Source organism: Poeciliopsis prolifica, unplaced genomic scaffold (genome assembly GCF_027474105.1).
Source record: "Poeciliopsis prolifica strain line A6 unplaced genomic scaffold, Auburn_PproV2 SCAFFOLD248, whole genome shotgun sequence".
Lineage (NCBI taxonomy): Eukaryota > Metazoa > Chordata > Actinopteri > Cyprinodontiformes > Poeciliidae > Poeciliopsis > Poeciliopsis prolifica.
In genome coordinates, this window is record NW_026562623.1 from 51,616 (window position 1) to 64,419 (window position 12,804).

At 41.0% G+C, this 12,804-nt stretch overlaps 1 protein-coding gene across 5 annotated transcripts in view; it reads right to left on the bottom strand.

Annotated features, from left to right (window-relative positions):
• LOC129357367 (MAM domain-containing glycosylphosphatidylinositol anchor protein 2-like) overlaps positions 1-12,804 on the bottom strand; it is a 94,454-nt gene that overhangs the window by 51,566 nt on the left and 30,084 nt on the right. For 4 of the 5 annotated variants that reach the window (XM_055026661.1, XM_055026660.1, XM_055026663.1 and 1 more), the window contains exon 6: positions 10,333-10,605. The exons of the other annotated variant lie outside the window; for it this stretch is intronic. In XM_055026661.1, coding sequence (XP_054882636.1) covers positions 10,333-10,605 — 273 coding nt within the window. The remainder of the gene's footprint in view (positions 1-10,332; positions 10,606-12,804) is intronic. 5 annotated transcript variants of the gene reach the window in all.

Sequence of the window (12,804 nt, forward strand, 5' to 3'; positions counted from 1 at the left end):
TATACATATGTACAATGAACAAAAATATAAAACACCCCATGTCAAATAAAAGAGTGCATGAACATTTGGGTTCCACAATATATACAGAAACTCAAAATATATTTCCAGTAATTATTGATCTTCATATGGCCACGATACCACGTTATTATCATGCTACGATGACAACATCATGGTATGACCATTTGTAGCTGATTGACAGTCCTTTGAACACGATAAGGGTCAGGTTGAGGAATTTGATTTTGTCCAGGTTGGCTTCTTGTAGGCGGTTAGGAACAATCTGAGGTGTGATGCATCTGTATTGCAGATCAATAGTCTCATCAGCTGTGTGTGTCACTGGTCTGAGCCGATCCCACAGATGGACAAGCTGGATGTGGCGATCTTGTGCTGGAGTGATCACATGTGGCCTGTGAGGATAAAGTTGATTTGCAGTCGTGCCAGTTTGTTGGAAATAAACTCTTAAATGGCCTATGGTCTGATAATGGACATTGAGTCGTGCAGCTACTGCTCTGGTGGACGTCCCTTCACTCAACATTCCAATGGCATGCTCCGACATAACTTGAGATATCTGAGGCATGATGACTTGTGACAAAATTTGACATTTTGGGATTTCATTTTATTGTCCCCGGTCCAAAGATTTTCCAGTTGTTGGTCATTTTGTCTGATCACCTACTGGACATGCCCCACCCATAATGTATTGATGTCATGCACTGAGTAAGAAAACATTTCACTGAGTATTGCTCACTGACAGCAAGTTGAATGAAAAATTATACACAAATCAAGAGAAATATTACTTTTGCAGAATAAAATGTCAGCAAATGCTCATTTACAGTTCTTAACTCCACATGGCAACAATATCTGACATGGGGTATTTATATTTATGTTCATATATATATAGTAGTGGAACTTGAAGTACATTACAAGAGGGACAACAACCAACGTGGTTCAACATCAGTGCCTCAACGTGGTGAGGCACCGACTTAATCATATATACAACTGTATACCCCCTGCATGTTATTGTTTACATGAGCAAATTCTGACAACGATGGAGGGCAAAAAGACTATTTCTCTGCATATCATCCATAGCCGCGCTTCCGCTGTTCCATAAACTCCATCAAACTTGGACAGTTAGATATTATTAATTTCTTGCTATGCTCTACAGCAGCACAAAATGTTTTGGAAAAAAAACATTAAAGTACAACTCAAAACCACTTCTTTCTGGCTCTCTATGAGAGCACCACAGCAACTGACAACAATGCCACAAAAAAAACCACTGAATATTATTTCCAACACAAAGAGCAGAACATTTAGTCTGTTGCAGTAGTATGGTTTTAGGCTTGATGTTTATTTTGTGATTGATGTGGTCCGAGGAGAAAACTATCAATACACTCAAAAAATATAAACGCAACACTTTTGTTTTTGCTCCCATTTTTTATGAGATGGACTCCAAGAAATAAAATTCGTTCCAGATAAACAATACTATCATTTCTTTCAAATTTTGTCCACAAATCTGTCTAAATGTTTTGATAGTGAGCACTTCTGCTTTGCTGAGATAATCCATCCCACCTCATAGGTGTGCCACATCAAGATGCTGATCTGACATCATGATTAGTGCACAGGTGTACCTTATACTGCCCACATTAGAAGGCCACTCTGACATGTGCAGGTTTGTCACACAGCAAAATGCCACAGATTCCGCAAGCATTGAGGGAGTGTGCAATTGGCATGCTGACAGCAGGAATGTTAACCAGATCTGTTGCTTGTGCATTAAATGTTAATTTCTCCACCATAAGCCATCTCCAAAGGCATTTCTGAGAATACGGTAGTACATCCAACCGGACTCACAACCGCAAACCACGTGTAACCACACCAGCCCAGGACCTCCACATCCTGCAGGTGTTAGGATTTTGGTTGGTGTGGGTGTTCTTGTAATAGACGATCTTCGTGGGAGCGCATCTGAAGCGCACCTGAAGCGGATCTCTTACAATGGGCGGCAGGATTCTTAAGGAGCGGTGGCGCAACCAGTCATCGCTCGATGGTCCCACTTGTTGGTCAGAGTCAAACCTCAAGTCTTGTTAAGTCTCAGGTCCACAGAAAATCTAGTAAGCTTTGTGTGTTCTCCCACAGATTGGAGACGTCTCGTTGGATCCTGCCAGGAATTGCATCTGCCCTACTGCCAAGCTGACTACGGATTGACCGGAAACATCTGCCTGCCGCCTCGGCCCCTAAAACCTCGCCGGACCTCCTCACCAACACTTCCTACCACCTCCCTCAGCAACCCTCCTTCCCCGACGACCCGTAAGCCTTCTCGTTCCCTCCTCTGCCACGATCCCGCCGTCCTTCTCCTTTCTAAACCTCTCCCCTCTCCGAGCAGCACCCGAGCCGATCCTCTGTTTTCCAGCTCAGAGGACAACCCGGACTCACCACCCTTACAAAGCTGTTAAATAAATCTTTGAACTTTAATCCTCATGGCTTGTTGTTTGAGGCCTGCATGTGGGTAAAAAAAACTAAAATCCAACATGACAGCAGGTTCACCTCCAAGATCGTCTGAGACCAGCCACTCAGACAGCTGCTGAAACAATTGGTTTGCATGACCAAAGAATTTCTGCACAAACTGCCAGAAACTGTCTCAGGGAAGCTCAACTGCATGCTAGTCGTCCTCATCGGGGTCTTAACCTGACTCCAGATCGTCGCCGTAACAGACTTGCTCACATTCGATGGCATCAAGCACGTTGGAGAGGTGTTCTCTTCACGGATGAATCTCGGTTTACATTGTTCAGGGCAGATGGCAGACAGCGTGTGTGGCGTCATGTGGGTGATCGCTTTGCTGATGCAAATGTTGTGGATCGAGTGGCCCCTGGTGGTGGTGGGTTGATGGTATGGGCAGGCATCTGTTATGGACGAAGAACGCAGGTGCATCTTATTGATGGCATTTTGAATGCACAGAGATCCTGAGATCCTGAGGCCCATTGTTGTGCCATACATCCATGAACATCACCTCATGTTTCAGCAAGATAATGCTCGGCCCCATGTTGCAAGCATCTGTACACAATTCTTGGAAGCTGAAAATGTCCCAGTGCTTGCATGGCCAGCATACTCACCGGACATGTCACCCATTGAGCATGTTTGGGATGTGCTTGACCGGCGTATCCGAAAGCGTGTACCAGTTCCCACAAATGTCCAGCAACTTCATACAGCCATTGAAGAGGAGTGGACCAACATTCCACAGGTCACAATTGACAATCTGATAAACTCGATGCGAAGAAGATGTGTTGCACTGCATGAGGCAAATGGTGGTCACACCAGCTACTGACTGGTTCTGAGTCCCCAGACCCCCAGTAAAGCAAAAACAAACATGCGCATTTCAGAGTGGCCTTTTATTGTGGGCAGTATAAGGTACACCTGTGCACTAATCATGATGTCAGATTAGCATCTTGATGTGGCACACCTATGAGGTGGGATGGATTATCTCAGCAAAGCAGAAGTGCTCACTATCAAACATTTAGACAGATTTGTGGACAAAATTTGAAAGAAATGGTAATATTGTTTATCTGGAATGAATTTTAGATCTTTAGTCCATCTCATGAAAAATGGGAGCAAAAACAAAAGTGTTGCGTTTATATTTTTGTTGAGTGTATATCGCAGCACTTTACTATGGCTGTTTCTCAATGCTCAAGAACGCAAGTACGTTCTTGTGTTCTTGGCAAGAAGTACCCGCAAGAACAGTTGATAGTCCGTTCTTACCGAGTTTGCAAGGACACAGTTCGCTAGTTCACCAATTGGAACAGGGCACTCCTGATGATGTCATCACTCAGCTTCTGTGAATTTCAATAAATTGTCCAATTTGACACAGAAATTACTTTACCATTTATAACTGGGACAAATGTTAACAGATGTCAATATGTTCCTAAATAAGGAAATGTAATTTCAAAGTAGAAACACCTTAAAATTAATGGGATTACGTTTTTCTTATTGATTGTAAAAAGCTTAAGTTAATAGAAAATAATTTATCGCTACAAATTACTTTTTTTGTTACCAGTGAAGCTTGATTCTTGTTTGCCACCTTCGTCAGATTAAAAAATATTTATCTCAAATATCAAATCATAATAATTGAGTCATGCAGTTAACCGATTCGGTCATGAGGTGAGGTGGTGAGGCAGACGTGATAGACCCAGGTAGAATGAATTAAGTGGTGATTTAATGGTGAAAAAGTGAACAAGTTAATCCAAAACAGTCCAAAAACCTGGCAGCACAGTAGAGCGGAAGACTTGGGCTCAGCCCTGGAAACAACAGGCTACACAAATGGATTGACAACACATCTGACAAGGACCCAACAAAGAACAAAGGACACAGGTGGGATTAAATACGCAGAAGGTAATCACAGAGACGAGACACACTGGGAGTAATTGAAAGACTGTCGACGCAATTTACAAAATTACCAATATTAACTAAATAAGATATAAATATGTCATAAGAGAAAATATATTTTCTATTCTGCTACAAGCAACAAACTACCGTATACACTTTATATCTCACTTTCAGCTGCTACAAACAGATAACAGGTAGCGGAAAATGACAGTGACTTGCCAAAATCAGGCTGCAGTTAGGGGGGGAGAGAACGTTCCCATCGCCCGTGAAACTGACAGCTCTCCTGGTCTGTTAGCGAAGCTATTCTACTTCATAAACTCCGGAGCAAATTTTAAACTATAAATATTCTCGATGAACTGTGGGAATAGATGAAGCTGTAAGGTCTACTTTCCTAGCTAAAAACAAATAAAAATGAGGTTTCGTGGCAAGTAATAGTGGTAAAAGTGCAATACATTTCTGTATTCATCTTCTCTACAGAGGTTTGGAATGTAAACATCACTTCTCTAGATGTAAGGATATGAGTGCCATCTTGAGAGGCCATAAAGATGACAATCTCACAAATATTTTGAAGTTTTGAATCTAAGTTACTTAAAGTGATTTAGCAGTGGTACGAACTTATTGGATGTTTGTTAATATCAAGATGAATACATACAACAATGTGGCTAAATTATAGGAAATTACAGAGTTGAAGTGCATTAACACTTCTCAATATGTTTAATTATGATTCATCTGATGTTCAAGTCCACTGAGAAAAAATAAAGCCGTATTTCTTCCAATCTGACTGGTTCTAGTTTCAATCAAACTTTCAATGGTTTCCCCCATCCATTCATTTTCTAACAACCTTGTCCCTAGTGGGGTCAGGAGGTGCTGGTGCCTATCTCCAGCTGTGTTCCAGGCGAGATCAATGGTTTCACATTTTAGCGGTGGCTGCAGCAGGGCGCGATGGCTGGCAGCAGGGCGCGGTGGCTGCAGCAGGGCGCGGTGGCTGCAGCAGGGCGCGGTGCCTGCAGCAGGTCGCGATTGCAGTGTTGCAGCAATTTTGACATGTTGCGCCGTCTGCGGCGGCACGGCCGGTGGTGGACCCAGGGCCGACGATGCAGGGACTTAAAAAGCAGGGCCAGCCTAAAATGAAATCCTGTGGTAATGCTCGGAAAGCGAGTCGAGCAAAGCAGAGCCGGTGGAAAAGGGGCTTTATATTCATACACCGAACTCAGCTTGGTGTACGTATCACCTGTATGCTCATCAGGAGAGGGCCAGCCTTCTCCAGCTCTCATCAGGCGTGATAGAGGCCTGCATCCCTAAAGCTCTGTCCCTGCATAGTAGGTGCTTATCTCCAGCTATCATGACAGTTGCTCGGTCAGGTGTTAGCGGTTGCTATAACATAAACAAGCCAGAAGCTTGGAGCCAACTCTTTCCTTGCTTTATAAATTTTTTACACAATGTAAATGCATTGCTCCACACAGTATAAGATTTACTAAATGTACTATTAGTTGTTTTGAAAAAAAAAAAAAGAAAAATCACGAGAGGAGTCTGTCACTATGTTTATCAATTTTTCTAAGTGAGTAAGTTGACGAGTACTTCTTTCGTCCTGATCACACCTCCACCCATCCCTCTGCTCGTCCCCTCACTCAGCCATGTCTCTGCCATGGGCAGGGTTTAGCTTTCAGGGGTTAGTTACACTTTCTGGCTGTAATTTTTTTTATTATTATTTTTATCAGTTTTATGGGTTTTCTATTAATATCTATCCTTCTTTAAGTTCTGCGCAGTGCTCCAGGATGATCAGTCTGGCTTAACCAAAACACTAATATACCATCAACAACATTTCCCAGCATGGTCTCTGAACAAATGCTTCATCTGAATCCTTCCATTGATGATGTTGTCAATCAGATCCAAAACGCTCCACAATCACCTGGCTCCCTTTGCAAATCTTCTTATCTAAGTGTGATTGTTGACTACATAATTTGACAACATTAAAATAATCAAACCTGAGCTGTTTGGAATTAATCTGCTGATCCAACTCCACTTTTTCTTTTTCAGTGGGAATGAAAGTGATCCTGCAGATGTATTTCATGCGCTTTGGCATTACATTTTCATCTGACAAAAACAGAAGAAATTTACTATTTACATTCAAGTGTACATTCATGTTCATTCATTTTATTTTATTTATGTTATTAAATGTTGTTCAGCTTTGTCGTGGCTGCCACAGTTTCACAGCAGGTAAAAAGTACATTCACGCAAACTTTCATGCCACGTTAATTTTTATACACGCCAACATATGCGTAAAATATGGCACCACATTTTTCCCCAAGATGTGCAAATTATTCCAGATTGACTTCTGGTATGGTTCGACTTTATTAAAATATAGCTCACATGACCAAAGAAAATGGGAGACAATGAAGGTGCTGAAAGTTGATTGGTGCATGAACTAAAATACATTTTCTAACTTGATTTCAAATGGAATATGAATAGCAACTAATTCATAATAAACTTAGTTCAGAATACTTAGTTTGTGATCTATGAACAAAGTGAATTTGTTTTAATTTGATTGTTTTGAATGTAAAAGTTGTTCTTGCTAAGGTCACAGCAGGGTTCTCACACAACGCTGCTGTGAACGAGACAAAAATTCTTGACCTACCAAGAATTTTTGTACATTAAGCGTTGACGTATAAAATTTTTTAAAAGTTGATCTGACTTTGTTACAGAATCTTATTTATATATTTTTTATTTGTGAATTTAATTTTCAGGAGCTAAAGAACGTGCAGAGATCTACGAAGCCTTTGAGAACATTTATCCCATCCTGAAGGGCTTTAGAAAGCAGTGACAGCATTTTTGTTCTTGTGTCATTAAAATATGTGAGTTTAATGGTGTGTGGATATGTTAAATTCAGTGTGACACCATTCCTTTGGTTGAAAAACAGGAACATTTGGTTTAGAACTTGTTGACTTCCCTTGAACAAAATAAATATATTTTTTAAATGTTGACCCACCTAATTTTTTTGGGGGGTGAGGGATTCTAAACTGTGCATTGCCTTGGTTTGAGATGAAGGAAAGTATAGATTATTTATTACAATTCAAGAAAAGGTGGAGGAGTGTGTGGACAACATCAAATTCCTGGGCATCCACATCACTTCTGACCTAATCTGGTCGTTGAACACCTTCTTTCTGATGAAGACCCATTGAAGGAAACTGAAAGGGCTTGACTCCCTCCTCAGTTCCTCAAAAAAAGTTTCTAGAGAGCATTTTCTGCCTCAGTATGACTGTGTGGTACGGCAACTGCACAGACCAGGAAAAAAAAAAAGATTTGGTCAAAATGGTGAAAACTGGCCAGTGCATCAAGAGGAATCAGTTATCAAACCTGGATCTAATATACACTGGCAGACTGCAAACGAAAGCCAGTTGTATTGTAACGGTACAGGTGTACAAAGAGCAGAACCACATGGCCAAGGAACAGCTTTTCCCCCAAGAGCTGTAGAATCCATCTGGCCCCTTGCAGACACACTCTCACCCTTTTGCTGGACCCAAAGGAAGCTTATCCAAATTATAAAAATTGCATAGCTTTATGTGTCAATATGAAATTACTGGTCAGTTTTTGCTACTATTACCTTCATTCATCTAATTCAGGGATATCAAGGTCAAATACACCAAGGGCCAAAAATCCAAATTTGCTACAAGCTGAGGACCGGCTTGTGTCTACGTTTATTAACACATACTGAAATGATTGCACAAAGCCTATTGGACCAAGAACTAACACAGTGTATATTATTTAATAATAAAATTAATAAAGCAATATTTTTTTATGGATCAAGTGAAACTATTTTTCAACCGGCAAACAGACAATAACAAACTTCCTTCAAAGAAAGTAACATGTTCTGTACATTAAAAGAACAAAGCAATGTTTTATTATGACTGCCAGTAACCTCAAAGGAAAACATTTTCAACAGGCAAACAGCAAAAACTGTTATTGTTTTGAAAACCTAAATGTTTGTTAATATCAAGATAAATACATAAATTAAAGTGCATGCACTATAAACTGAAAATGCATTATTGTGCTGCTCTGTAATGTCCATTTCTTGTCTTTGTGTGTTTCTGAGAAGTTTGATGCCTTCTGAGATTATATTCTTTCATTACAGCCAAACTTTCTCCACACAGAAGACACACAGGCAGTGATGGCTTAGTTACTTTAATCAGATTACTGATTACTCCTTGAAAAAGTAACTTAGTTGGGTAACTGATTACTTGATTTGGAAAGTAACAAAGTTAAACTGAAAGTGACAATTTCAGTTACTTTTCGCAGCCGCTAATAACAACAACACTCTGCCACCTGTGAAACACGTTCATTCGTGGCTGTTTTCACCTTTATTGCGCTGTTCCTATTAGTTTCGATGTTTGCTATTTTCTGCAGAGCAAAACAAAGCTTGAAGTCATTCAGAGGTGACATATTAACTTGACATTAGCAAAGACAGCGGGACGGATCATCCGGAAAACGATGGACAGGTAGAGTCCAACTAAAATGCCAGACAAATTCTGGGTTTATGTATTAAGCCCAAAAACCACGACTCATTAAATCTACAAGCGACTAAAAAAAAAAAACAAGCTCAAAGCCGCTTATAATAATCGTACTTGGTGAGCAAAACTCAACATAGTTTCTGTTTTTCCAGTAACAAAATGCGCTTCTCCTGCCATTGTTTCTGTCGCTGCTGATACTGTCTCATAGACTCTCCCCAAGACGAGGAGAGGAAGTCTAATATAGTTACAAGAGAAAATAGTAACGCAAAGTGATTTCGATAAGTAACTGTAGCCTGACTATCTGATTTGAAATAAAAACGTTGCACACAAGTTTGCCTTTTACCTCCACAAACATGAACAAGTTGATCGCTGCTCTAATTGCTGATGAACAATGAAGCTGCTTGTGCTGCAGCGACTTTGCAGGCTACCGTTGCATTGTGGGAATGTAGTCCGCTGTGGCCTGCAGGCCGGTTCTAATAGTAATTGAATATCATCCAGGGGACCATAGATAATTAATTCGCGGGCGGGCCTTGAATTTGACATATGTGGGTTAGGAGGGGAGGTGAAGGAGCAGAGGGGTGCCTAATCTGTGCTGTTACTCTTTTATTGATCATTTCATGCTGTTAAATATAGAAAATGCCAACTAGAAAAACATTTTTTCTATTGGGACTTTTGACGCCCCCTTTATGCATACAGTGCATATTCACTTTTTGCGCCACTGGCTAGCTTGTTCTTACTATATCTCCAGTTGTGGAGTCACAATGTCTGGGATGAAGAGCGCCTCCTGCCATTAGGCCAGAGAACTGCCTGCCTCACCTTGAATCTGTTCTCTGCAAAACATGTTACACACACAGTTGGTGATAAATAACACTGTACATTATTTCAAAGAGCTAAATTATGGAAAATCAATTCATATATTAAATGTTTTTTTGCCACTTACAGACTGGGGTAACATGCTCTCATAGAATGGCAGTTAGTGAGAGGTTGATCAATCCCAGGTGAGGCTTAGCTTACTACTGCCTCACCAGCTGCACTTCCTATCATTTGAATGGAAAAATGCTAACAATTCTGCGATTTTAAAGAAAAAATAATCAAAATTGATTAAGTTAAATAAAAAAAGTACTTCATAGGATGAAAATAACAATATAAATTATTTCATCTATTATATTATTTTTCCATGATGACAGGTGAGGCTCTGCTTTACCTGCCTCCACTGACCACATGTTGCTGATCTATATATAGATACACACACACACACACACGCACACAACACACACACACACACACACACACGCACACCTACACAGAACATAGGTTGTTGTCTTACTTGTAATGTACTTGGAGGTACATCCAATTGTCAAAGGACTGGTGCCTACAGATAAATGTTTGGAAGGTGCTAAACTTAGTCTACTGTATAGTTCAAATGACAGACTTCGGTTTGAACAAAATGTTACTGTCATACCTCTGACCAATATGGTGATGAATTTCTTAGCAGGGTTTCCTACGTTGTTGGATGCAACACAGGTGTAAGTTCCTCCATCGTCATCACTAATAACAGGGACCGTCAGTGTACCGTCTTTGACAATAGCTCTCCTCGGTAGCTCCTCATCTTCTAACCTAAACCATGTTAGTTTTGGAAAAGGATGTCCACCCATCACTTTGCAAACAAGAGTGATCGTCTCTCCAGGATTTGCCACCACAGGATCATCCAAAAGTATTTTTACAGAGGGAGGAGCTGGGGAGGCAGAAAAGAAAAAAAATAATGATAAAGGTTCATTACATGTTTTATTAATCAAAGATGAAAGTCTGTTGTATTACCAAAACATTCAATAAAAAAATTAAATACCTACAGAAACAGAATATAAAACCAACTTTTAGTCATCATAAGTAGATTAACTGGAAAACCGCTTACCAAATTGGCACTTATTTTTCTTTTGAAACAGCATGTTTCTCCAAATTTAGACACTTTCAGATCTTTCCAAAATTATGTAGTAACCATTTTTTAGCACCAAATTCAGAAAACAGTAATATAGATGATTTTGACAACAATAATATACAAAGCACAACAGTGGATGTAGTTTTTCAGTCATCCAGGACATGGTAAACGTTGTTGAAAATAAGTTTAATTAGCATAACTGTATAGACAAGCTAACCTTTATGCATATAAAATATTGCATGAATATTTGGGAGTCCTGAACGCAGCTCTCATTTCAGACCATCCTGGTTGCGAACCCCCATTCTCTCCCTCTTAAATCCGTGGATTATATTCTCTTTGTTCAATTGTAAATAAATTTTTTCATTTCCAAATTACGTGTAGTATCTGCATGTGGGTCAGAAGACTCAACCCCAACATGACAGAACCATCTAGCCAACTAGACCCAGCAGAACCATCACAAGATTCCAGTCAGCTTCATTCATTACTTGCTCGCCATGACGCCATGCGTAACTCTTTATATGAGCAACAAAGGACTAATCAACGGTTAGAGCAATATTCAAGGTTACTCCATTATCTTCACCACAGTTTTGTTTCGGCAGGTCCGCCACCAGTCGCATCCCCGCCTTCCCCGCCTCAAGCCGGTGCCTCTGCTGTTCCAGAACAAGCATCCCTGGTTTCAGTTCATGTCAGGGAGATTTTCCCGTCCAAACCAGAGCCCTATTCTGGTGAAATAGGTGAATGCGGAGGGTTTTTGTTGCAATGCGCCTTAGTTTTTTCTTTTTCGCCCCAGAGTTTTCAAACCGAGGCAGTGAAGATCGCTTATGTTGTAGGGTCACTCAGGGGCAGAGGGCAAGATGGAACAACAGGTCCCTTTTCAGGGCACGTACGACTCATTTTTGGCAGAGTTCAAACAGATTTTTGAGGGTCCGAGTCACGATTGGACATAACTCGCAAGTTGTGGAACTTAAAACAAGGCCATCAAGCAGTAGCTGATTTTGCTATAGATTTCAGAACGCTAGCTGCCGCTTCTAGCTGGAACTCTGAGGCATTGAAGGGAGCCTTTCTTCAGGCTCTTAATGATAATTTGAAAGATGAACTAGCTTACCATGATGAGCCGGGATCATTGGAGGAACTTATCGCTCTGGCTATCAGGATCGACAACAAAATCAGGGACAGAACCAAAGCTAAGACAGAACAAAGTTTCTGTCCTGACCCCAGACCCACTCCAGCCTTCCAGAGTGTTGAGGAGCCCATGCAAATTGGGAGAACCAGGCTTTCCCGGGAGGAGCACCAGCGGCGTATGAGGTCCGGAGTTTATCTTTATTGTGCTCAGGCTGGGCATTACATCGCCGATTGTCAGAACATGCCAAAAGACAGGGTCCACCACTAGAAACGGGAGCTGTGGTGGGCAGTTCTAGGAACATATCCCATCTCACATTGCCTTGTTCCCTGATCACAGATTCCCAGTCTTTTCAGACTTTTGTTATAATCGATTCAGGTTGTGAACAGGACCTCATTGATAATGCCCTGGTTAATCAACTCAATTTTCCCACAGTTCCCCTACCAGTAGCTATCTCGGTAGCGGCTTTAGATGGAAAGGCCTTACCTGCCAACACTCATCGAATCACTCCCATTGAACTTTTAATATCAGGCAATCACCGGGAGACCATAACCTTTTTTGTGTTCCCGTCACCTTAGTCTCCAGTGGTCCTGGGTTATCCTTGGCTCATCCGTCATAATCCACAACTGGACTGGAAGAACAGTCGAGTTGAGTCTTGGAGTCCCGACTGCCTATCATCATGTCTGCACTCTGCTCTACCTCCAGTTGTTGCCGGTTCATCAGAAATTAGAGCCAAACAGTTCTTCCTATGACTAGTCTCACATCCCCTAAGACAGGGTTCTGTTGGTCACCTGCAGCTGAACAAAGTTTTTTAGAGCTTAAGAGAAAATTCGCCACTGCACCCATTCTCAGCCAACCAGATCCATTGAGACAATTTA